At 44.3% G+C, this 26,391-nt stretch overlaps 4 protein-coding genes across 5 annotated transcripts; 2 read left to right on the top strand and 2 right to left on the bottom strand.

Annotated features, from left to right (window-relative positions):
* Positions 1 to 970: 970 nt before the first annotated feature.
* On the bottom strand, positions 971 to 5,715 carry slc25a51b (solute carrier family 25 member 51b). The gene is made up of 2 exons (XM_047585782.1): positions 5,563 to 5,715; positions 971 to 3,579 (listed from the first exon to the last, which is right to left on the bottom strand). Exon 2 carries the CDS (start codon positions 3,528 to 3,530, stop codon positions 2,595 to 2,597), a length of 936 nt encoding a protein of 311 aa, XP_047441738.1. The 5' UTR covers positions 3,531 to 3,579; positions 5,563 to 5,715; the 3' UTR covers positions 971 to 2,594.
* Positions 5,716 to 5,869: 154 nt separating this feature from the next.
* ints10 (integrator complex subunit 10) lies at positions 5,870 to 13,560 on the top strand. Of its 2 annotated transcripts, XM_047585779.1 has the most exons (18): positions 5,870 to 6,471; positions 6,593 to 6,660; positions 7,094 to 7,197; positions 7,308 to 7,447; positions 7,534 to 7,615; positions 7,701 to 7,841; positions 7,926 to 8,100; positions 9,253 to 9,422; positions 9,552 to 9,691; positions 9,790 to 9,943; positions 10,075 to 10,157; positions 10,507 to 10,662; positions 11,126 to 11,234; positions 11,520 to 11,599; positions 11,777 to 11,939; positions 12,065 to 12,158; positions 12,461 to 12,529; positions 13,052 to 13,560. In XM_047585779.1, the coding sequence occupies exons 1-18, from the start codon at positions 6,343 to 6,345 to the stop codon at positions 13,206 to 13,208; spliced, it is 2,214 nt and encodes a 737-aa protein (XP_047441735.1). In that variant the 5' UTR covers positions 5,870 to 6,342; the 3' UTR covers positions 13,209 to 13,560. The 2 variants fall into 2 exon arrangements, with proteins under 2 accessions (XP_047441735.1, XP_047441736.1); XM_047585780.1 differs by lacking the exon at positions 12,461 to 12,529.
* A 130-nt stretch (positions 13,561 to 13,690) lies between these two features.
* Positions 13,691 to 18,126, bottom strand: tlr1 (toll-like receptor 1). The gene is made up of 2 exons (XM_047585778.1): positions 17,952 to 18,126; positions 13,691 to 16,577 (listed from the first exon to the last, which is right to left on the bottom strand). Exon 2 carries the CDS (start codon positions 16,568 to 16,570, stop codon positions 14,156 to 14,158), a length of 2,415 nt encoding a protein of 804 aa, XP_047441734.1. The 5' UTR covers positions 16,571 to 16,577; positions 17,952 to 18,126; the 3' UTR covers positions 13,691 to 14,155.
* Positions 18,127 to 19,808: 1,682 nt separating this feature from the next.
* Positions 19,809 to 25,347, top strand: klb (klotho beta). The gene is made up of 6 exons (XM_047585227.1): positions 19,809 to 20,940; positions 22,091 to 22,601; positions 22,702 to 22,970; positions 23,054 to 23,310; positions 23,401 to 24,332; positions 24,666 to 25,347. The coding sequence occupies exons 1-6, from the start codon at positions 20,224 to 20,226 to the stop codon at positions 25,091 to 25,093; spliced, it is 3,114 nt and encodes a 1,037-aa protein (XP_047441183.1). The 5' UTR covers positions 19,809 to 20,223; the 3' UTR covers positions 25,094 to 25,347.
* Positions 25,348 to 26,391: the final 1,044 nt, after the last annotated feature.

Genomic DNA, 26,391 nt, shown 5'->3' with positions numbered 1-26,391 from the left:
TGTTCTGGGATTTATCTGATGGAAGTGTGAGTTGTGTTCAATTTCACATGGCGAACTTTATTTATGAGATCAGGAGACCTTAGGGCCACCACCGTGTCCTAACATTCAGCACAGCAGAAATAAATAAACGAGGTCTGAATATTAACCTCGGCCGCGTAAATAGCCTTACTACTGTCTGTGTACCTCCTCCGCTCTACTAATGCAGTTAGAGAGGATTACCGTGGACGCAGACACAGACACGCTAGGATGCTACACTTCCACAAAGGCTTGTTTATCTATTAATGTAGCACAGGAACCTCACCACTTTGTGCTTTCTCTTATTCGGCACTTGCCCCTAAATTATTCACGGAGAGAAGCTAAATTGAGCAAAACCGCAACTCCTATTATTAAAACAGCTTCTTAAATAATGAATTTAAATAAGAAGATTTCACCTAATAGTCCCAAAAGAGGTGGGAAGTGTTGAGAGAGCTGAGAGGTTTTGTCATCACAGCAGCTCAACCCTCACTGATCCAAAGTCCCCATGTCAGATTGTCCTTAATCTGATCATTATCTGCAGCCTGACTTCATGACACATTAATCTACAAAGGAGCAAACTGAACTGACCCGCGCGCGCAACACACGTCCTGGTCCGACTGCGCGGTCCTGCTGCTCGAGCCACTTCTAACGTCCGATGCATAAAAACACGACAAGGTGTTTAACTACACTTAAGTCCGCTCACCTTCTCCACAATGCGTCGTCGTACGGCAATGCCGTTTGTGTGACCGGTTACAAAGAAAGGATTACAGTGCATATATGGAAAAGGGCCGGTCAAACATTAGACACATTATCGACATTTACTCATACTTCGAGAACAAGACGCACAAGAACCTGTTCAGTTTCACAATGTAAGGCTTCTATCAGTAAAACACCGTCATTTGTCATCTTTCTCCACGAGTCAAGCTTAATCTTTGAAAACAAACACGACAGTGGACTCTTTTGTCACCAAGTACTCCCCGAGTGACAGATTTATTTGTGTTTTTATTGGACTGACTTTAAATCACTGAATTTACGCACAATCATGAATTTGACATTTTCAGAGCGACGTGGCAACTTGTGCTTCAGGAAAGTCAATCAGCGAGGGAGTCCCACTATTAAAGTACAAAGTCTTACTTTCCAGGAGGAAACACTAGAAAATCCTAAAAAAAAACAAAAAACAAAACAAACAATCCATGAAACGTATTACACTGCGGACAGAAATGAAGAAATAACGCAGAGTGATCTTTTTACATGGCAGCTTGAGCTTTTTGTGCCACTGAACATTACCCTCTGCCCCTGTCCTCTCTCAGTACCATTACCCCTCAGCCTCTCTCTTTCTCAAGCGTCCAAGCAGCATGCCTGTCCTCTTCGGGCTGCTGTGCGGCGACTGCATCTACTCAAGCTTGAAATCTGAGCCCATTATGTCAACAGATGTTACAGGCAGAGAGCAGAGCAAGCGTGAGAGAAGGAAATATCAAAGTCTGAACAAAGGGAGAGAGATACATGAATAAAATAAAGGGCCGTTTATATATATGTATATATAAAAAAAGGAAACAAACATTCAGGAGCATTTTGTTTCATAGTCCGTGAAAGAGACAGTAGTCGTCCAAAGATCTGAAAATGCAGCCGGCGGTGTAATTTCTTCTCAGTCAACACTTTATTTATTGTATTAGGAGACATGGTTAAATTTTCTCTCTTCCAATTAATTTTAGAAACCGACGAGATCTGGGTGTAACTGTACGTTTTACTACACGACATGTAAATCATTGGGCACTTGTCAAAAACACAAATAACAACACACACTGCCAGTGGCACTTCAGAAAATGAACAAGGACAGACTGTATTTCATATCTCACTTGGATTAATAGTGTGAACATACAAGCTGATTAAAAAAAAAAAAGAGAGAGAGAGCCTGACATGTGTACTTTTGGTTTTGTTAGCATTTCCAAGAATCACTTAAACTATCGCGTCGTATTTCGACTGTGAACTCGCGGAGAATAAACAAACAGTAATTCTCCTTGACGATAAACCCCACTGAACAAATTCAATGGACAAAAGCATCGGGATTATTGAAGTGGCAGAATTTTTGCTTCACAGAGAAAACGATCTTGGACAAAACAAACAGATGTTTCAAAAACACCACAGCACAAGCAAGAAAAAAAGATTCTCCAACAAAACAGTGAATCCAGTCAGGCAACCTTTCCTTTAAACTGTGGAGGGGGAAAAAAAAAGTTCTGTTTGCTCCCCAAGTTTTGTACACAGAGCAAACGAGGGCGTTTCAATTGGACCCTGGCACAAGTTTTTATAGGCTAGTGTGTGTCTTGTTTATAATACTTTTGATAGTAGTAAAAAGTAACAATGGCCGGTGGTTATCTTACACTGACTGTTGGCCCCTGTCAGAAAATGCAACCGCTGTCTCTCAATCATAGAACCCGTGTCCCACCAATAGTGCCGGACAGCTAGTGCATCGGTTTTAGTTTCCTTCTTCAAACTGGCTCTATCCCTACATACAGGTTTTTCCCTTTAAATACGCTCTATATCACTCTAACGTCTTACTTCCATCCGCTCCACTCCTCCCCTCACATGAGCTTCAGCAGCAGCTCGTAGGTGGCGTTGATGATCCCCCAGGAGAGGAGTGAACGGTGGTAGTTGAGGTGGGCCCCTCGGAAGAGCATGGCCACGCTGCCGCCCCGCTCCCTCCACACCATTAGCAGCACGTCCCTGCAAGGCTGGAAGGCTCCACCAACCTGAGACTGAGCCCGGGATTTCACCACGTTTAGCGGGTAGAACATGATGCCGAGGGCCGCCCCCAGCACCCCCCCGCACACGAAATCGTTGACCAGGTGACCGGCCCTGCTGGTGGCTTCGGGGAGCTGCTCTTTAATCGGCCCCCGCAGCCCGAAGAAGAGCACGTTGCTGGGGCCGTTGCGGAGGAGTATGGGCACGAGGCCCCGGTAGCACTCCCTGACGCCGTGCTCGCTCACAAGTGTCCGGAAGGTGTGGGCCGTGTTGTTGAAGCGCCCGTGGTGCCGGTGGTCCTGCAGGAGGGTCTGCACGCGCTCAAACGGCGTCAGGAGGGCCTCGGCCATTCCTGCCAGCGCCGCGGCAAAGCTTCGCGTCACCAGCTCCGGCACGCCGCTGCCGCCGGCCTGGTCCAGCAAGACCCTGGAGAAGTCCTCGTACAGGCCGAACATGATGGCTACCGTAGTGGTCTTTTGCAGCAGGGGGGGCAGCAGGCCCCGGTAAAGATTCCTCAGCCCGTCCCTCTGGAGCTGGCGCACGGCCTCGGTGGCCAACACGCCGTGCAGCTGCTGGCGGAAGAGCACCTTCTGGATGGGGAAAGTCACCACGATGTTGGTAAAAGCCGCAACTGAGCCGCAGACGTAATGTTTCCCCTGAGGGCCCAACATGGCACCCAGAGCCCCATCAGGCAGCAGGGAACGGCCTCCTTTCGTGAGGGCAGCCTGGGGCTGAGGGGTCCGGGTTGACTCAGAGTCCATGGTGCTAACAGCCATGAGAGGCTTAGTGCACCGCAGCCTGATCCCCCAGCATCGCTGCACACTTCTGGAAAGGTAAAAAAACAACAGCAAAACAGTTAGTTTACATGAAAGCACATTAAATAATTAGTAATAATGAAAACAACAATGAAGCTAGAATTAATTAAACAAGGTATGATACGCAGTATCAATAACAATTATAGATAAATAATTATAAAGGAGTAGCAGCACAAATTCTTTCGGTATCTAGCAACACATGCTGAAAGTATTCTTTTTATTTCTTTACAACACGCTGCGGTCTTTATTGGTTGCGGTCTGAATTAAACGGCTCACACTCGCAAACTATAAATGTTGTCTGAAGAAGATTGAACCATTTCAATTCAGCCTTCAACTTGTCCACCCAGGCTGTTCCAACCGTCCACTGATAAAGAGTTATTTCACAACTTAACACACTGATAAGTCCGGGCCAAGTCAAGGGGAGGCCAGTGTAACTGTTAAGACACGTCTCTTGAATCAGTGTTCACTGTGAAGATCGCGCTTGAATATTAAGATTGAAGTGCGCCTTTTTACGTTTTTTTTTTTAAATGACAAAAACAAGTGCCACGACCTATTATAAAAGCAAGATTGTGCCAAATTAAAAGTAACTGTCTAGAGACTTTAAGTACATGAAGGAAGAACAGAAGTTCTCTAAATATAGACCAGGAAGGAGATAGTTGTGGAACAGCTATGAGGTCAGTGGAGGTCAACCAAAATATCACAGGAGAAATCTTCACCCACAATTTTAGGTCAGTGTGACAAACCAGAGTGTCACCACGTGGCTACTTACGTCTGAGAGCCCACCGTGGAATTAAAATACAGCCACAAGTCTAAAACAAAGTACCTTTGTTTGAGCACTTTTGAGTCTGCAGATCATCAGCCATGCTGCATCAGGGCAGCGTGGCTGATGATCCATAATAATTAACCTGCAGAGTATCGGTATCCATGCAAATGTACACTCACTGGCCATAACATTAAGTACACTAGTGAAAATTAATTTATTCCAACACCCAACACCAGTCCAGCTAATGTTAGCCTCATGGAGATTATATGTTTCAGTTTTGTTTGACACAGTGCAAGACAAGCGGCCATTAAACTGTGTGATCATATCGGAGGATGTAGTTTGTGGTGCTGGTGGTTAAACACAACAATGTTTCTATTATTTTGAGATCAACTACATGCATTTGTTTTCACTACTAATGAACTGGCAAGCGAGTGTATGTTTAATTTAAGTGAAACTGCACACGGAGCAGCACATCGAGAGTTGTTGGATCACCTATTATGACAGGAAACTGTAAAGAGATTGTAAATGTTAATGTGTGATTATGGGAATCAGAATGAATAGGGTATTATACTTGGGATACTTCTGGGATCACACCTGAATACAAGTATGACGTATTTTCCCATTACAGATAACATTACACAAACAAATGAGGTATCCGGCGTATGTAAAAGATTTGAGTACAAGTACAACATTCCTATTATGAATCCTGATGTTGAGCCTTAACTGGTGAACACGCCCTCTGTGCAATGCTCGCTCTTAGCTACCTAACTAGTCTTGTCATGCCTGTTTTCTAAACATTCCTGTCAGTCCGAAGGCTGGTGGAGACAATAAGACCTCGACTGCATTACAATGGCACGAAGCTTTTACTTGACTTGGAGTCAGAGCGGCTAAATGAAGGTAGCTTAGCTCAACAGGCTGACACCGGGATGCTAGGCTGGTTAGCAGACGCCTCTAGCTCAACGGCGCTAGCTACCGTGGCTCCCTGGTTACGCGTGACCCGTTAATTAGATTTAGGTTTAGGATAAAAGCAGAGTCGGACGCGGTCACTGTAAGCTACAGCAAAACACTGTGCCCTAGCATGCTAAGTGGCTAACACTATCCTGATGACTGATGATTGGTTGGAGACACCATTGACAGCAAATGAATGTCAAAAACCAAGCAAGAGCGCCTCACGCATTTGGTCACGCTTTCGCGAGTCTCATAAATTCGTTTTCTTGTTTTTTTACTTGCCATGTACACCAGTCGCTGTCCTATCCCCGGACAGGTAGAGAGCTGTTTTTTTTTGCAGGGTAACTGGGCCACCACTACTGTAGGTCGTGTCTGCAGCCCCAGCAGCAGGTGACAGCGTTGCAACATCTGCGCATGCGCGCGTCAGCACCCTTACAGCGTAAACCGAGTGTAACATAGGGGCGTTTCAGACTAAAACACTCTGTTTATTGTGTTGCACATTGTGAATGGCGGACATGCTGGTTTGTCAAAACACTCCAGATGTTTTTAGCGCACACAGTTCAAACATGAGTGCACTGAATAAAAGTACTTCCGCGTTGTTCCTGATGCTATCTATGGATCATGGATCTATGCCTATGGATGCTACTAGCTAATACGGCAGTGGTCGTAAAGCAGCGTCGCTTTTGCGACTACGGCGTGACGTCGTTATCGTAATACTAGAGAGTGTCGGTAAATAAAGCTTTAGCTGTATCTGGTTAATTCAGAAGGACTTTTTTAGATGAGTTGCCTTTTTGTTTTTACATGTATCTGTTGTTCTTATATAAGATATCTGAATAATAGAGCATGGTCTGGCTAACGTTTCAAACAAAGATGTCAACTGAAAGTCTTATAGCTAACCCTAGCTAGCTAACGTCATGTGTTGCTAACTTACATTTTGCAGAGACGTAGTCTCTAACGTTGGATATCTATCAACCAGAGGACCACTGTGCATCAAACTGCAGCGTGGGCTGCATGTTTGGTCAGTTTGTTTTCCTTCGTCACTGAAAGTTCAATTCATGTAAAATGTCAGCGCAAAAAGACTGCGAGTTTCTGGTGAAACGAGCCCGGGAGTTGGTCTCTGATGATCCCTGCGCAGCCAAAGCCTGGCTGATAACTGCCAGAACCCTTTACCCTACAGATTTCAACATACAGGTAAACACTAAAGCATCCACCTCAGCCTCTTCATTAACCACTGCAGACATAGAGATTTGTGTTTCAGTTACATGGTCGTGGGTCTGTGTTAAAAAAATGTATTTCACATATTTTGTTACAGTATGAAATGTACATCATTGAACGCAATGCAGAGAGGACAACTTCAGCAGGGAGGTTGCTGTACGACATGTGAGTCACAATCATCGGTCTTCCCACACCCAACCTGACAGAACTGAACAATAGATCCATAAGACGATTTGCAGAATAGGACAATGCACACCCACTCAACCTACACTTCATCCCACTATCATCAGGTCGTAGATACGGGACTTTTATATTATGACAGGCTGGCATAGGAAAACCCTTAATACCTGCAGCCATAGCCACTCTAAAAAACAGACCTCGATGATTTCTCTCTCCTCCCCTGTGTCTACCATCTATGTCCACCACATTTAATGTCCAATATCATAACTTGTTGTTGATTTGGGTACTTTCTTCTCTCAAGTGGAAACAAATCTCCGTTCTGGGTATAATCTTAGCCTGTAGTGTGTCTTTTGCACTAGAGTTAATGTAAATTACTGAGCCTGACCTAACAATGTCTAACAATTTGTCCATCCTCTAGGTTTATAAACTTCCCAGATCAGCCCATCGTGTGGCGTGAGATTAGTGTCATCACAGGCGCCCTACGCTCTGACTCTCAGGACAAGCATGCACAGTTTCTACGAGGTATGAGGAGTTCAAGTGCATTCATAGAGGAATGTGCATTACACTGTCCTTATAGTAAAGAGTGTCATGAAATTGGAAGCCAAGTCTGTTTGTGTGCTTGTCTCTCCTAGGTCTTTTTGAGACGCTGCCTGGTCGTGTGCAGTGCGAGATGCTGCTGAAGGCCACGGAGCAGTGTTTCAACACGTTGGAGAAGGCAGAGATGCTGCTGCTCCTCCTGAAGCGCTTTCCAGAGTCTGTCGTCCAACACGGGGTTTGTAATAACACCGCGAGTGTTGTGCTTTTGAGATTTGAAACCACGCGTAACAGTGAAACGGTAACAATCTGTTGCACTGCCAGGTCAATTTAGGAGAGACGTTGCTTGAGGCGGAGGTGTCGGAGAATGTGGAGACTCCCGTCAACTGCTTCAGAAAACTTTTCGGTAAGTGAATACTATAATAAAAATGTTTTTTTTATTAATTTGCAAAAGTACCCATGTCTCATTCTTTTCTTTTTTCTTTTTACAGTCTGTGACGTTCTTCCTTTGGTCATAAATAACATGGACATGCGCCTTCCAGCCAGCTTAATGCAGAAATACATGCTGAAAGCAGCTGAATTCTACATTAGTTATGTTACCCGTGGACCTTCATCGGATGTACAGATACAAGGTGAAGTGATACTCTGTTGAAGTTGAAGTTCTTATTCATTACCTGCCTGACATTATTTTCATTTCCTCTTGTTTTTTGTTTCAGGCTCTCAGGAAGGTGGGACTCTGAAGTCTCCCACCGTGTCCCGCGGTTCCCAGCGTTATGTGATTGACGGCCTGTCGGAAAAATCGTCGGTGGTGGCAGAACCTTGGGAGAGGCTGTTGGAAATCCTTGGCGTGGTCGGAGCACGCTGCGAGTGGCAGGGAGACAAGGGTCAGAGGTAATCTGTCAGTCTGCATGTCACTCAAATCAAATCAAACTTTATTTTTACAGCACCTTTCATAGAAATAAATTGCAACGCAAGGTGCTTCACACATAAAACAAACAAAGAGAAAACAAACCCTCCTCCCTTCCCGCACACACACACACATACTTAGACATAGACGGACTTTAATGATCCGCGAGGGTTGCACATAAATGTAAACAGTAGAGAGATAAAATAAAATGAGATTAAAGTAAATGAGATTAAGGTAAAATAAAAATAAGTATTATCTAAAATAAACAGTGTAATCAAAAAATTTACAGAATTAGCATCATGAACAAATATATAAAAGTAGTTGGCAGCAACAGTGTCCAAGGTGATGTGGTTGTTTGGCCAGTTGCATAGCAACAGCGGCATGGATCGTGTCGCATAGTGTTTCTTTGTCGCTGAGGGAGGGATGTAAACGCCAACGGAGTGTATCCGCCTCCTGAAGCTGGGCACAGACGTACTGTGGTCCTATGAACCAGGTCTCTAAGGCTCTTCTCATGACACACTCCCTCTGGGTCCCATCAAGCGCACAGAGTCCATTCATTCTGCTGCCAGAGACCTCACGTTTCCCGTCACTACAGACGGCACCGCCGACCCGAAACCTCTGGAGAGGAGGCCTCACTCCACTCCAGAATAAAAAAATAAACACAGCACAAAAAGACAAAAAATGACCAAAACCATTTTGACTGGTTCGAGGCACAGAAAAACAAGAACAAAACCTAAGAAGAACTAATAATAACCTAAAAATGTAAAAATCATGGCGCTGCTGGCGACATGCACAAGCACATGTATCTAACTGCAGCTACAATCAGTTAAGACTAAGTGTAATGCCACCTCTTTTCAATGTTGTTGAGACCTTATCGATCCAATTTTATGGTAATTGTAGAGACTCTAGTTTGTGGTGGTATCACATACCATCAGCACAAAAAGCAATCTTCAAAATCTTAACGAAATCTTAATATGAATCAAAATATAATCAGCAAGTTGAATAATTTGGAAAAAAAAAATGCAAATTATAACTCATGTCTGTAAATGTAAGAGCAACAGATATCATTAATAAATGTGCAGCAGTTAAAGATGATTTATAAACACAGGTGTGTTATTTGTTTGTATGTGCTCCAGGAGTTATGTGGACATGCTGCAGAGAGTGAAGGAGCTGTGTCGCTACCTGCCTGGTCTGGAAGGAGAAACGAGAGCCCGCTGCTGCAGTCAGGTGGTCATCTGTGCTGCGCTTGTCCTCTTCCGTAGTGCCTTCCTCTACGTCTCCGCCGTACAGCCTGCACTGTTCCAGGGTCAGTCTTCGTCTTTGCGAGCATAACATCGTTTCCTGTTTGTCTGTGTCTCTCAGGACACGCGTCTCCGTCATCTTTTCAACGAAGGGTTTTGACTGATTGATTGATTGATGTGTTTACGTGTCGTAGGGGTCAGCGCGTTGAGTTCAGGGCCCTGGATCCTCGTTGAGGATTTGAGCTCTGTGCATAACGATGTGGAGGTGGAGAGAGGAGCAATGAAGCACGCGCATAAGAAACGCAAACTGGCCGATGGGAGAGAGAAGACTATGGTGAGAGTATTTAAACGAGTTTTGTGTAATTTGTGCGTGTACTTTTGTTGCATTTTGCTTTTTAGTCACTGTGCCATTGTGCGTGCGTGTCATTGTAGAGCTCAGACGATGAGGACGGTTTGGGGAAAGGCCGTGGCCGACATATCTTAGTGAACAAGGCTGAGATGCCCACCTGGTCAGAGACTCTGGAGAGTTTCCGCACAGCGAGAGAAAGCTGGGACCTCCTTCACTCCCACGATGGTTTGGAAGCTGGTAAACAACTTTAATGTTCGCTGGTGTTTTTGACGACGTCAGTAGATGCTTGTAACTGGCTGTAAATGCCTTTTAACAACAAACAATAAAGAGACAAGGAAGAAATACTTGAAATGTTTTCATGTTTTTAGAGTTTAAGAAGATCTGTGCTACGTGGAAGACGGACAGCTGGCTGTGGTTCAGAATATTCCTGACCGACATGATCATATACCAGGCAAGATATGATTAACTTTTACTCTTCTTTGTGACAAAACACCTGTGGCCCTTTTATTTTTAGTAAGTACCAGCACCTGCTTAGACTGTATTCTGTTGCATTTAAGCCAGTTTATAATGTTTAGAAATAAACATTTTTGGGGAGGAGCGACAAATATAGAATATAATAATACATACTGTACATTATTATTATATAGATGTTAAAAAGGATAACACAACTGACTATACTTAATAATAATAATAATAATAATATGATGATGATAGGATTTAGTTTTGTTTCCTTGTGCCTCACGCGTTGGTCTGTTGTTCTACTGAATAATACTGATTACATGTGAATGTGTCGTCTCCAGGGACAGTACCGTAAAGCCCTCTCCAGCCTGCACCAGATGGCTGCCGTGCAACAGCCTCAGCCCGGGCAGCAGAGCCCCTCAGGTCAGGCCAGTCTGGAGCACCACAGGGCCCTCATACAGCAGGCATCCTGCCACTACGCACTGGGAGAGTACAGGGTACACAACCGCACACAGCCACACTCTGACAGTTTACGTCAGGAGAAGTGCTCAAACAAACACGCTTCTCTTTTCCTATATTCTCAAAGCAAACCTGGTAAAATTGTTCTAAACAGTTGTATCATATTGATGTAATCCCACTTTTGCATAAATATATTGTTCAAGTATAAGCTTTTTTTTTTTGTTTGTTTTAAACATTTTTAAGGTGAAGTCGATGCTATTACACAAAATACATGTTCAATGACCCGTGCTTTAAAGAAAACAGACACCAATTGGCCTGAAGGTGGCGATATAGTTCCAGTTTATTACAGAGACTCGTTATTCCACATAGAACAACCCGCTGATGCTTGACAACAGTGTACAGTTTACAAAAAAAAGAGCAAAACTAAGCAACCTGTATATGAATGAAATGCAGTACAATATTCCCACACTGTGTACACTTCTCATACTGTTTGTTATTCAGCTGGCCTGTGAGAAGCTGCTCGATGTCGTCAGCGGACTGGTGCCCCCGAACCAAGAGCCAACAAAGGCCCCGGAGGATCAGAGCCGAGTCAAGACCAAATCTAGGAAAGGTAATTGTTCCTGAGTTGCTGGCTGACCCTGACCATGGACAGCCTCCAATGAGTTCTTCAGCGTCGGTTACTATGGTGCATTCCCGTGTGTCGGTTCGTTGTTGTGACCACTGATTCAAGTGCTATTACATGGAGTAGTACCACTTAGACCACAAGTTCCCTTTACTGCAATCTGCACGTTCATTTCACATCCACATGACCAACGGTTCACTAACCCCTGAAAGTGCGTGACCGGTACATACGTTTTATTTAATCGGAGCGTTGTCCTCTTTGTGTTTTAACTAGGTAACGATCTGAGGCTGCTTCCCTGCACCAGTAAAGCCGTGTTACCTTTCTGCCTCCAGCTGATGCTCGCCTGCTTCAAGGTACCTTCAGTTACATCAGAGGAAATGAATGAAATTTAGAGCGCAGAGTCCATGTTTCTATGGGAAGACTTTAAATAAAACACGCTCTGTGATTATCACATGGTGTATTTTTCAAAACCGGATTCAGATGCACCGTAACACCTGGCTGAACAACTTCTCCTCTTCTCCCTCCGTCAGCTCCGTGCCTTCACAGACAACCGTGACGACCTGTCCCTCGGCCACGTGGTGGTCCTCCTGCAGTACGACTGGCCGCAGGGAGAGATGCTGTTCTTAAAGGCGGTGGATAAAATCTGTCAGCAGGGCAGCTTCCAGTACGAGAACTTCTTCAACTACGTCACCAGTATCCTGCTGCTCAGACACAATGAAGCTCACTTAACATATTTGCATAATGTTGAATTGCGGTTTCTCGTATGTGCGCTCTCGCGTCTTGGACGTTGGTTTCCATGAGCCTACGACCTCTCTCAGACATCGACATGCTGGAGGAGTTTGCGTACCTGCGTACTCCGGAGGGAGGGAGGATCCAGCTGGAGCTGCTGCCCAATCAGGGGATGCTGATTAAGTAAGCAACTCCCGTTCTGGGGTTTTTTTTCAGCTGGCACCGTGACTCTGCACTCTCCCGTTCTGTTGGTGTGTTTTTTAAAGAGGGCCGCTCTGCTGACTGATGATTTACGTAGACATGGCCTGTGGGGAAAGTTTCACTTTGAATTGATAAAGCTGTTAATGGAGCGGGCTTCGTAAAGAGAAAGGGGTTTATGGTGAAATAAAAGCTACAGTCAAACTCCTTCGTTATTTGCTGTGGACGTTTAGACACTTGAATGCACCCGCACTGACTGAGAGTTCTCGAATGTTGCTGTCCCTCAGGAACCCTAGCCCCGCCCTGGGGGTGGAGTTAAATACCCTTCTTCTACAAGGGGTGCAGACCATGGACAGGTACCCCAGGCCCCTCCTCCCACAGTCCCCATCCCGCCCACTCCACCTTTCTCCATTCCCAGCTTCAAGGCTTGTCATCCCCCAGTTTTAATTTGGGCCTGTCATTTTACATCAAGAGTTAGTCGTTCTTTGATTTCCTGTCGGCGTTTGTTTATTTGAGCCATTACTCGTCTTTCTGTGGTCATCACTCTCGTTGTTCTTGTTGTTGTTCTTGTTGTCGTTCTTGTCGTTATTTAAGGCTAATGTTGGTGTCGTTGTACAGCCAGTTTAGTTCTTTGCCTTTTCATAACACTTGATCTCATTTCATCCGTGGACATGTCTTATGTGGTCATGACTGGTTACGATGGAACATACGTTGTTTGAACTTGACTGGCTGATTCATGTGTGCAGGGTGAAAGTAACGTGCCGACTCCATGGCTTTGTCTTTACTACACACCTCATATAGATCTCAGTCTCTGTTTGATACATTTCTGACGGCGTTTTACGTTCGTATTTATTTCACCCGTCCTTTCATTCCTGCAGACACCACACAGTGACTCGAGGAATCACCAAAGGAGTGAAGGAGGATTTCCGTCTGGCCATGGAGAGGCAGGTGTCGCGTTGTGGAGAGAACTTGCTCAGCGTGCTTCACCGTTTCTGCATTAACGAGAAGATAATCATCATCCAGTCTCTTCCTTGACACCGGGCCTGTTGCTGTTCCAAACGAACTGCAGTTGAGCTGACTTTATGAGTCCTGGAGCTTTTTTTTTTTACACATTTCTACTCGTCTTCGTCATCCGTCTCCAAAGTCTTTAAGAAAAGAATGAGCCTGTGTGTTGTTGACCGATCATTTCAGAGACTCAAAGCCGATTTTGAACATACAGTATATAGTAGTAGTAGTATGTGAGTGGTTTGTCTGTTTGTACAAAGTTGAGGTGTTAACAGTCAGTACTGATAAAAGAAGAAATTGCATTTTGATACTCTTTGTTTTTTTCTACAATCTCGAGAAAACATTAAGTTTATGTGGATGTTTGAATAAAATGTCACTTGAATGGTTTGGTTTCATGTACCAGTTACATCTTGATCTTCATCTACTCATAAAACTAAAATGAAATGCTCACAAAGGTGATTCCATATACACATATATATACATATACATATACATACATACACACACATGTGTGTATATGGGTCAAAGACATATAAGGACTTTAAAAGTGGCAAAAAATCTAAATCAAATCTAAATTCTATTAATAATAATAAAAGAACAACAGTACAACATCAAATCAATGTCTAAAAACCTACAGCTACTGAATTGATCAACATGTCCAGTCTCTCTAACAGAGGACATGTCCTGGGTAACAGAATATCTTCATTATCCGGGAAGGACATATCGTTAAATTTTCATTTCTTACAGTAAATACTCATATGAGCAAGTAAAGTGGGGAGAACTGAGTAACAAATTGTACTTTTTAAAAAATTTTATTCATTTTTACTATCATAAATATGCCTCGGACACCAGAATTGACATGTCTCGTCTTTGACCCATATATATGTATGTATATGTATACATATATACATACATACATATTTACTTAGTCTTGAGAACGTCCAAATGCTTTTCCTGCTTTTCCTACCTTGACACCTTCACTCCTGTATCTGTGCGGCAGGTGCGTTTGGCAGGTTACCCTGTAGGGCCGCCCTTAGGTTGGCCCAGAACAACCTGTGCTTGGCCCTGTCCTGGGGCCACTCTAAATAGGTGTGGCGTTTCATCATGGACTTCAGCTGGTAGTACTTGGACGGGATCAGGTATTGAGGCAGAGGCTCGAGCAGCACCAGCACGATGCTGTCCGAGCCGCGGGAAAGGCGCTGGTGGCTGGCGAAGTACAGCTCGTAGTGGCACCACTCGCTCTGGACGAAGTGAGCCGAGAGCACAAACACGGAGCGCCGGCTCTTCTCCACACAGCTCATGATGTTCTCGATGATCGTTCTTCCCGGCACAAAGTGTTTCTCGTGATGGCAGATTCTGAGCCCGCCCGCAGGGCCTTCGAGGTTGGGGAGGAGGGAGTTGTGCACCCAGTCCGCGTTGTGCTGGCTGTAAGAGACGAAAGCATGAAACTCGACACCCACGAGGTCCTCGGGTCGAACGTGGCGCATTCGTGCGCGGTGTTTGGCTCTGGTCCACTGCCAGATCATGCGCATATACCAGGGAACGTCAAGGTGGTGGCACAAAATCGCAATACTGATAATCAGTACCACTGCTGGGACCAGGATAGCGGCTGCTAGAAGGCCTACGTTGCAGGAGATTTCTGGGAACCAGATGTCTTTCAAAGAAGAGTTTCTAACGTCCTCTGGGTAGATGCAGAAATAGCCCAGTGGCCAGCTCAACAGCTCTATCCCCGTTTGACTTTGTTGGTTTTCAGACTCAATTCCAAGTCTTATGAAACTTCTCAGAGAGCACGTGCAGGTGAAAGGGTTGTCACTGACGTCGAGGGTTTTCAGACTGGAGCAGCTTTTTAACCTGTGTACAGATGGAGCGTGGAGGGAATTTGCCTTGAGGAGGAGCTTGTTCAGAATGGGGAAAGAATTACACCCTGGCAGGTCACGCAGCCTGTTAGCATTTAGATTCAGGGATGTCAGGTTTTCCAGCTTAAAGATGGATTCAGGTACAAGAGAGATCTGGTTGTTCTGGAGGTCCAGCGTCTCGACTCCTTTGGGTAGGCATTCAAAAACTGAGTGCGTCAGATCATTAGAAGACAGATTCATACTGGTAATGCTTTGTGGCCAGACGCAATCCAACAAACCGTCGTAAACTATTGAGTTGACGCTGAGGTCCAGGGATTGCAGGGATGTCATGTACCCCACGCGTTTGCTGAGTAGCTGCAGGTTCTTAAGATTGTTGCCCACAAGAATCAGCTTCCTCAAGTTGCCCAGATTCTCACATTCAACAATCTTCTCACGCTCCACTCCGGTGAAGATGGTGTCTGACAGAGCACAGTAGGAGAAGTCCAGCTGCAGGACAGGACTCTGCGACTTTGGACATGTCATGTGTATGATCGGACTCTTCACGATTGCCACATTCATCACGGGCAGGTTGATAAAAAAGTTGTACAGACACTCCTGGGAAAAGAAGAAAGATGTCACCTTTGCCCCGCTGGCTGTGAAGGAGATCATTTTTGACGTTTTGGTCACAGGGGTGTCACGAGTAGGCGGATTGTTAATGGTCACATCAGAGGCCGTCAGGTGGGAGATGGATGTGCGCAGAACCGCATTCACAAACTGAGTCAACTCATCCCAGACAATGACGATGTGTGTGAGATGAAGATACGAAGTGTGGATTTCTGATCTCTCAATCAACTGCTTAGTTAGGGTTTTGTAGCCGCCTTTCAAATGCATCAACTCCACTTCAGCAAAGACTGACAGGGCGTCATCGATCAGATCATGATTCATTATTTGAGTGCTACTGAAAGCTATCTGCAGCCTCTGGGCACGAACATCCCTCACGCTGCCGTTTTCATAAGCGAGCTCATCCTCGATGGAAAGGGTCAGAGTGTGCAGCTCCACACTAGCGATGTTCACGAAGTCACTCACGTTGATGCATTTCGCCCCAACTGTTAAGCTCTCCAGCTTAACCAGGGAAGAGAACTCACTCCCCAGCGTCATAGTGAGGAACTCGTTATGTGCCAGGTTCAGCACCAGGAGGTTCCCCGTGTGGAGCAGGTATCCCTGACCTGACAGGTTCATCAGCCTGTTGTGTGACAGGTCCAGGTGACTCAGGAGCGGCGTGTCGAGAAAAGTGTCCGGGTCGATCTCCTCCAAACTGTTCCACGACATGTTCAGGAAGGTGAGGAGGGCGGTGTTTCTAAAGTCTCCGTTGTGAAGGCGGTGTATCTGGTTGCGTGAAAGGTCGACAGCCTCAGCCGTCTGCGGCAGGTCTCCTGGGACGGAGGAGAGGTTTTTGGATGAAAGGTCGACGATGCTGTCGGGGGACGAAGCGCTCCTCTTTGGACTGAGCCCCATCAATAGGGCAGCTGCCCAGAGGACAGCAGTGGTGAGTCTCATTGTTTACCTGGAAAATAATAGGCAACAAGTTACCAGCTTATTAGATACACATTCAAGTGATATGTTCTACCTCTGTGATGTTCCAACATCAGCTGAAACCACTTCAGAGAAACATTGGTGCACATTTGACGATGCAGTGTGTGGACATTTTAAACCGCTTTGCAATCGAATGACGTGTGTTCTTGTCTGTGGGTCGAACTAAATAAAAGAAGGCGTCTGGAAACAGGATGTTGTTAGTGGGGTCTTTAGGTCCCGTGGATTGAGGGGAGGGGCCTCTTTGGATCATCCCACAGATGCTTGATCAGGGATCTAGTGAATTTGGAGGCCAGGTCAACACATTGTGCTGTTTTTCATGTTTTTTGAGTTGCTCCCATGCTCTTGTGTGTGTGTGTCTTCGTCAGGCTGCATCCTGCTGGGGGTGGCACGATGCTATGGGGTGGGGGTGTCTGGTCTGGTCTAGTCTGGTGCATATCTAAGTAACAACCACATGAATACCAGGTCCAAAACAGAACACTGAATTGTCACAAGATGGTCAGTGTTATTTATTTCTTCATTTATTTCAGTCTTTGTATATAAATAAAAGTGGTAATACGAAATTCTGGCATAAATTAAAGGATTATCTCTTTTTTAAAAAAATCTTAAATGTGCACGAGTACAAAAAATACTTGTTAGTAGTATTTCTACTACTAACTCGTGTTCATCAATTATCAGATGTAATATATTATGACATATTATATTATTAATGCTGATGCATTCATTTTAAAAGCAGGATTTTACTGTTCCCGCTGGTTGAGATGGAGTTCGCTTTGAACGACTTTTTTCAAACTGTAACAACCGTAACATTCATCATTTCATCGTGGATTGATCTGCTGCTTATTTTCTCTCTCAATTGAAAAAAATAAATAAATCAGAAACTAGCCATCACAGCTGTTCCAAATAGTAAACAAAACAGTTAGACTTTCAAGTCACTTTCAAGACATTGATTGATTGATGGTTTCATCAGTGTATGAATAAACTGTAGAAAGTGACGGAAAAAGAAAAGGATCAAGAGCAAGTACTTCACATGTGCATTTAGGTAGCGTACTTGAATGAATTACATTTCATGTTACATTCCACCAGTGAGTGACGCATGGCGTTAGTTTTATTGAAGCTACATAGACCTGGATGTACTGATTCCACAACACATTTAAATACAGATATTATTTTCAATCATTGTTTACGTGGTCACATTTTTGAATGTAACAAAATCACATAAATATAGCTAAATGTTGTTTCAAAACTCATAATTACTTCTGTCTAAAATAAGAATGAATTAACAGCAAATTAAAAGCACAGCATGAAACACTATGTGATACGCAGACAAACAAATGAGTGCACCGACCTGCTACTGAGTCCCGTGCTTGACATCAGGTTGATTTGTTGAGTATTAAATTCCCGTTAATCAGGTCTCTCCTCCCTCTGATGCACAAAGGTAGCTTTCAAATCTCAGAATAAAAACCGATGCAGAAATAAAACCATGTATGATACAAATCAGAGGAGAAAAAAAAAATTAACTGCGTGCCACCAGCCCTGCTGCAGGATTTTTGCTCTGCATCTGCTTTACTGTTACCACATGCAACAAAACAGGAAACAGGCACAGAAATGAAAGCAGGCCTGGTCATGTTTGAAGTCTTTTGAACATCCTCTTTTTACTTCCTCTTTCCCTGACCCCACTGGCGCTTTTGCTGATGGAAGCGATTTGCTGAGCTTCAAGATGGTGATGGTGTCAATGTGTGTGGGAAAATCGAAAGTACTGAAATCAGTTTTTAATTCATCTCATTATCTATCACAAAGCATGTCACATATTATGAGACATTCACGAGCACAGGTAGCGGCTTGAGAATGGTGAGATTTGGGAATTTGCAATCAAGAAAATTTTGATAAACTTCAAAGTACTAATTCAATTCTATAAAATGATCGCACGCCCTCAGATAAATGTGGTGGAGTTCAATATTTGACTTTGAGAGCATGATGGTGGTGATGAAGATCTTTATTTTGAACAGAATTAAAATGAAGATGCCGCAAAAAACAACAAAAAAAAAACAAACAACTTAAACAACAAAATTTTGATCATGTTTAACCCATGTTCAAAAAGGAGGAAGAAGAACCAAAAACGAAGTCATTTATATCTCCTTCTTGCGTGATAAAAATACATGTATAAATAATGTATACACATACATATATACCTCTACTTACATACACTTATATATATATATATATATATATATATGTGTATCTCTATACTGTATATACTAGTATTTAGATGCATTAGATGGAAATACCAAAATTTGTACCCAAGCAAATGTATTTAGTTACATTCCTGAGCTTTGATCCAATTTCTACACAAATTACTTGTATCTCACATATTCACAACAGAACCAATCACAACAAAATATTATTCTACGTTTTTTATCCAAAATGAACGAGGCGACCGCACCATGGCTCAGTCCTTTTGAGGTGTCTTTCTCGTAGTATCATAGCGACCACGCTGAGGTCAGTCTCGATGCTAGATGAACATTTTCCAACTCAATTGACTTATCCCACTAATGCCTTGAGGCAGAGCGTCTCCCGGGCAACTGTGTTGTTTACTCTAGACTGCTACACACACTTGCTTAAATGAAGGAGAATGAGAGTCTTTTCTCTTTTTTTTTTCCGATGGGCTTTTTATTGTGATGCTGGGAGGCTGTGAGCGTGTGTGCAGACAGATGGAGGGTGACACAAAGTGTGCGCAAGCACACACTTCCCAGCAATGTTTTCAGGTCCGGCCCGTGCTGCTCTTGCCTCGGGTCGGTGACTGATACTGATACAACAAGTGGCGTTAAATTAAATCATGTCATATGAGCTGCTGTTCTCACCTGGCGTGGATTGATCAAATCTCGGAGGAACACTGCAGACGTGCTTATAAGCTTCTGGGCATAAGACAGCAGAGGAGAGGAGTAATTTCGGCTTTGTGCTTTGTCGTGTCACCGCCCCCCCCCTTTTTTTTTGGTGAATGTCTTGGACATTCGATAATTGGCTTGTATTAAGTTATATGTAATCAAAAAACCTGTGTCTGTGTTTATTTGGAACAGATAGACAGCAGTGTGACGCACGTCTTAGTTATGAAGCTAAGATCAGAGTACAAGCTAATTATTGACACAAGAATGTTCTTTATAGCAACAATCAGCATGTGCCTGTGAGCCCTGTCTTCTCAAGAATAGCTCAGTAATACCTTCGTGGCTCGCCTTTTTTTTTTTCTTTTTAACAATATCTTTGGTGATATAATCAAAGGAGTTTTTGGGAACTACAGGTTAAATAAATCCTCCAGAAACCTATCAGGAATAGAAGTGTTTGTGTACATGAGTCAACCTTTGTATGTGTGAACGTTATGTGGTAGGGAGGGGCTGAGCGGGAGCAGAAGTACACACAGGGACAGATAGGGAAGATTAACCAGGATGTCAGATGGACACTGCTGCACCTGGATAACGCCTGGCTCTGATCAGTTCTCCGACTTCCATACCGACATTATGTATCCCGTGTCAGTCCCAAGAGGAATTATTATATTGAAAAGAACAACTGCGCACGCTGACACCGGCTGTCGCTCTGATTTCTGATACAAGGTAGACGCCTTCAATATGTTGGGCCATCCTTCACTCTCCCTCCTGGTGTTGCTGGCGTGTTGTTGGACCGAGGCAGCTTGTTCTCTCGGAGAGGGCAGGAATATATGGCTGCAACCAAAGCCGAACCCGATCATCAAAGACCAAGCTTTCCTTCAGGACACCTTCCCTTCTGGGTTCCTCTGGGGCTCGGGGACTTCTGCTTTCCAGACGGAAGGAGCCTGGGACCAGGATGGGAGAGGCTCGTCCATTTGGGACAATTTCACCAACTCTCCAGTCAGGGTGGCAAGTGACAGCTACAACTGCTGGGAGGAAGACGTCAAGGCACTGGAATATCTAGGTGCAAGATCGTACTCTTTCTCTCTTTCCTGGCCCAGGCTCTTTCCTGATGGGAATCCTAGAAATCCGCCCAACGCAGCTGCCGTGGATCATTACAAGAAGCTCATAGAGAGGCTTCTGGAAAAGAAAATAGAGCCCATTGTCACTCTCTATCACTGGGACCTGCCACAGGTGCTGCAAGAGCAATATGGAGGCTGGAGAAATGACACGCTGGTTGGACTTTTTGGGGAGTACGCTCAGTTTTGCTTCCGCACATTCGGGAGTCACGTCAGGTTCTGGCTCACGATGCATAATCCCTACCTGATGGCTGTGCTGGGGTACGGGACAGGTGTGCACGCTCCGGGAGAGAAAGGAGGTCTTTCTGCCTCCCTTATTGTGGCTCACAACCTGATCAGGGTGAGTTATCTCATCGGGGTCAACAAGCAGATTCTGTGTAATTTGAATGTGTACATTAATTACTCATACTAGGAATTACCTGCCTCGGTTGCAGTAACAGCGACAATATTTTTCCTGTGACACATAAAGTCACAGTCAAACTTTGACCTTCTCCAGCTTTATCAGTTTATGATGGTCAATGAATGTTTACATCTTTGAAATGATTTTCGGTCACAGGACAGTGAAGCAATCACAGTCTGCACCACGATTCCTTCGTTATATGCCCCGACACTTTGTAATAATCCACTTCCTTCAAGACATTGAAATCCAGTTTAATGCAACTTAGCCCTCTAGCTAGTCCAACCAAACCTCACTTTGTATTTTATCTCCTTAGTCAATAATATTCATATAGATAGGTTTTTGATCGGTTAACAGGACTGTTCACAGTTGAGGTCAGAGTCCACCACATCAGCACTTTTGTGCTGGAGAAAAATGGTGTGTGTCAGGAAGTCAAGGAGATATGCTTCATTAATAATCACTCATGTTCATGCAGTCAAGCACAGATGGCATGTGCACAGCTAACACAGAGCAGACAGAAAGAGCAAATAGTCATTTACTGAAATTACCTTCATTATTAGGCTATTACTTCTTGAACCTATACTCGTTGTTCAATTTGAGCTATGTTGCTCATTTACTTGTTCATTGGAGTGAAAAGATAAAGAAATCAGTTTGGATTTTGTGGAAATAAGAAATAATTGTTCTCTCACTGTGTCTTTTGATGCAGATCAACACTTAAAATGTGCAAAACCTCATCTCATCCTCTACTATCACTTATCCCAGCTGTCTGTGCAAAAAACCTTTCTGCAGTTAAACAGATAATTTAGGGGACCACGATGTCTTGATTAATGTGTTTCCCAGCTCAAACCTACTGTAGGAAAACTAAAGCTGTTATATGAGTTATATAATAAGTCAACTATGATAACTTGATAGGGGCCAGACATACACAATGCCAGGACACAAAAACGGAAGCAGATAAGGAGAGGAGTCATTTTACAATTTACACCACATCATGTGTGACATAGCCTTCAGCACAACATGTTTATTACCCTACAATTAAGCTGGGCATACAGCTTAGAAACACCATATTAACCTCTCTGCTTTTCTTTTGTAGGCACACGTCAAAGCATGGCACACCTACAACACCCACTACCGGACAACTCAGAGGGGGAAAGTGTCCATTGTTTTGGGTTCCCACTGGGTTGAGCCTCAAAGGGGCCAAGCTACAGATGCCAAAGTTGAGCTTTGTCAGCAGTCACTAGAGGCGGTCCTTGGCTGGTTTGCCAACCCCATCTTTGGGGATGGTGACTACCCGGTCTCTTTAAAGATTAAATATGGCGCCCTGCTGCCCGCATTCACCCCTGAGGAGAAGCTCTGGGTGCAGGGAACAGCTGATTTTTTTGCTCTGTCGTTTGGGCCTAACATCCTCCGTCTTGGCCGCAACCTGATCCACAACGGCCAGAATGTGACCCCGGACCTGAGGCGTATTCTGGGCTGGATAAAGCTGGAGTATGGGAACCCTGTGGTGCTAGTGGCTGAGGGAGGCTGGTACTCTGAAGCTCTGGGAAGGGAAGACACAGTGGCCATGTATCTAATGAAGAGTTTCATCAATCAAGTATTGCAAGGTGAACAGAGAAATAAAAATATGAGGTCGTCATGATAAAAGAATTAATTAGAGAATTAAAGAGTCCTTCTCCACTCTTATTGCTCTGTTTTCTGTTCTAGCTATCAAGCTTGATGATGTGCAGGTGTTTGGCTACTTAGCCTGGTCATTGGTGGACGGATTTGAATGGAATTATCGGGACTCTGTTAGACGAGGCCTCTTCTACGTTGACTTCAGCCAACCAAATGGAACCAGGACACCCAAGACCACAGCTGAGTACTACAGACAAGTTGTCGCTGACGGTGGTTTCCCGAAAGATGAAACCTCCAGAGAGGTCGAAGGCCATTTTCCCTGCACATTTCACTGGGGCATTGCTGACTCCACCTTGCAGGTAAACTAAGTTGACGTGATGCACTGCCAAATTGCTTGAATGCAAATTAAACAGTTTTTTAATGGTCTTTTTTGTTTTTGTAGGTCCACTACTACCCTTTCTCCCCCCAGTTTACTGACCCTCACCTGTACAGCTGGAACCTGACAGGAGACGGATCATTGCGTCCAGTCCCAGGGGTGAAGCTCCACACCCGACGAGCCCAGTGCACTGACTATCTGGCTATCCGTAGTCACCTTCGCATGTTTGCATCCACCGGGGCATCTCACTACCGCTTCGCTCTAAACTGGTCTCTGATTTTACCTGAAGGAGATCGCTCTAATGTGAACAGAGAAGCACTGAGGTAGAAATAACAACACAAATTGAATTTGTTTCTAGAACGAAAGTTGAAATCTCTGCCTTAGATTAACGTCTAAATCTCTCCTTCTAAAAGGTACTACCGCTGTGTCCTGACAGAGCTCAAGAAGCTGGACCTGGAGGCCATGGTTATTATGTACTATCCAACAAACAAAGGTCCCAATCTGGGCTTGCCTGTGCCATTACATGCCTCTGGGGGCTGGCTCAACTACAGTACAGTGGCAGCTTTTCAAGAATATGCAGAACTTTGCTACCGGGAGCTGGGTACCTGGGTTCGGCACTGGATAACGATAAATGAGCCAAACAGACTGGTAGATGTTTATCCCAGTGGGAAAGATAAACATCAAGCAGCCCACAACCTTCTTCTGGCTCATGCAAAAGCCTGGAGGTTATATGAGAGGGATCATTACAGCCAACAGCAAGCGATGGTGTCCCTCGCTCTACATGCCGACTGGGTCAAACCTGCCAACCCCTTCTTGGAATCACATACGTTGGCAGCTGAAAGATTTCTTCTGTTTGAACTTGGTCGTTTTTTAGACCCGCTGCTGGGGACTAAATACGAGGAGAAGGCGAGAAAGGGCGACTACCCACAAGAAGTGAAGGCGTACCTGGAGGAGAGAGCTCGAGTAAAAGGACTTCCTGAGTCCCCTCTTCCTAGTTTTACAGAAGCTGAGAGGGAGGAGCTGAGTGGGGCTTTGAGCTTTATTGCACTCAATCATTTCACCACCCGCTTGGTCTCCCCGTATCCCCACCCACAGACTGGTTTTCAGCAGAGTTCGGCCCCTGATCATGGCTGTTTGACTCTTTCTGATCCCACCTGGCCGTCCTCCAGTCTGGGGCAGGCCATTGTCCCCTGGGGTCTACGGAAGATGCTGAGCTGGGTGAGCCAGAGATATGGAGGGGATCTGCCTATCCTAGTCACTGGCAGCGGGATCGATGATCAAGCCCCTGATGAGGACAAACTTAGGCAACACTACCTCAGGAGTTACCTGCAAGAGGCTCTTAAAGGTGGGGTAAATTGAGAATGCTGTTGTGTAATCATATTAGGGTAGGTACAAAATACACAGTCTGTAGTTCTCAGGATGTCAAGACAGAGGAACAACTGTGCAGGTAATACAGGGTTAAGTACCTTATTGCTTCCTGTAATAAAACTTAGACCTTGTGGGGAACAACGAAGATAATAAAAATCTAACAGCGGAGCTAGAAAAACAGTGTTGTATTCCCTCTTCATGACTGTCCTGTATTTGCACACGCAAGCATATTGGTTTTGAACCATCACTCAAAGTTCGTGCTTCAGTCAAATAAGCTGATCTTATCTGTCTTACTTGTGTCTGTTTTCAGCTAGCCACGTCGATGGAGTCAACCTCCAGGGCTTCTACGTGTGGAGGCTCCAGGATCGACACGTTCCCCAGTTCGGCCTCTTCACCTCAACCCAACACAAATCCACAGCCAAAGCCTCGATTGGCGTTTACAGGGAAATCATCTCTCACAACGGTTTCCCTAAAAATGAGACAACGCAGCCCTGCAAGTTCAGTGAGATGCGTGAATCATGTCTTGCATGTACGTGGATATTCAAGAACAAAGCGCTGCTGGTTTTTGGAGGTTGCCTCCTGATAACAGCCGTGATGCTGGCAGCACTGGCCATCTTTGTCATCATCTCCAAGAGAAACCAAGCACAAGGCAGAGGTAGGGGGAAAAGCAGAATGAAGAGGAGGAGAAGACGGGATGGACCATCGGTGTGTTTCTGTACACCTGTTGTTAAGTGCTGATTGTACAGGAAAGACTGACTCAGTAGAATATAGAAGAAGACGTTGCGTTTGTGGCCCAAAGACTCAGAGAAAAAGCCACTGTCTGTAAATGTATCTGCTCCATTAGTGGCTATTTTTGGCGATGTGGAAAATGTGTGATCAGTTTACCATCAATCACTGTCAAGAGAAAATGTCTGCAACTATTTTACTCCAACAAAAAATAATCATGACTGTAAAACTGTTTTTAAAAGTTTTTTTTTTTTTTTTTTTTTTTTCATATGAAACAGCAACAGATTTACTAAATTCCAAATCCCCTGGCTAGGTGATATTATGGAAGTTAATTGATTATGAAAGTGACATTTATTATAAAACAAAAAACACTTCACCTGCTCATCTGTTTTGTATGTGTGTGTGTGTGTACTTGTTGAGCTATCTTTCTGAGAACCAGTTTAAGTTTTATACCATCAGATTGAGGACATTTGTGTAAAGTAAGGACATTTTGGCCAGTCATCACTTTTGTGGCCTCACTTTTTGGCTGTTTTGAAGGTTGAAACTCAGTTTTAGGGTAAAGGTTACAATTAGGTGGTTAGGGTTAGAGTTAGGGTAAGGGTTAGGGTTAGACATTTAGTTTAGATGGTTAGGGTTAGGGTAAGGGCATCATGGTAATGGGAATGCATCATGTCAATGAGTGTCCTTACAAAGATGGCCATACGAGAATGCGTGTGTGTCTGTGTGTGTGTGTGTGTGTGTGTGTTGCACCACTTGCTTCATTTCTTCATGGGACAATAATGCCCCCTAGTGTCACTGCAGCCGTGATGAAACGCACTATAAAACTGTCTTGTTTTCTGTTAAAAAAAATAAATAAAAAAAGTCAAGAATACCATTGTGCTCAGATGTGTCCGGTTATGAAGCATTGTGACATTGTCTCATGCTAAAAATAAATGCTAAAAAATAAATAGAGATGCCCACATCTCCATATGTCTTAATCGGTTTGCTCTATTAAAGTCATTCTCCCTCTGTCAGTGAAGAGTAAGTGATTTTATTTGAACTTGTCTGTGTGTCTTCAAACAAACCAGTGAAGGGCGTGAGGTGGTGAATGCATCCGAACTTTATAAGAGAGAGCACAGCATTATCTTTCTGTGATCAGGAGATGAAAACAGCTGTTTGGTTTGTGCAAAATGTCAATTTAATGAAGCAATTAAAAGCGAGGGAGTCCGAGTTCAAACTGAATAACTGCTAACAAGGACTGTGATTAACTTCGCTGTGGAACATTTCCGACTAAAAGTAAGTGGCAAGATAACAGTATTAATAAATGGGTG

The sequence above is a fragment of the Mugil cephalus genome, chromosome 5, assembly GCF_022458985.1.
Source record: "Mugil cephalus isolate CIBA_MC_2020 chromosome 5, CIBA_Mcephalus_1.1, whole genome shotgun sequence".
NCBI lineage: Eukaryota > Metazoa > Chordata > Actinopteri > Mugiliformes > Mugilidae > Mugil > Mugil cephalus.
This window is presented reverse-complemented; position numbering and strand designations above follow the sequence as displayed.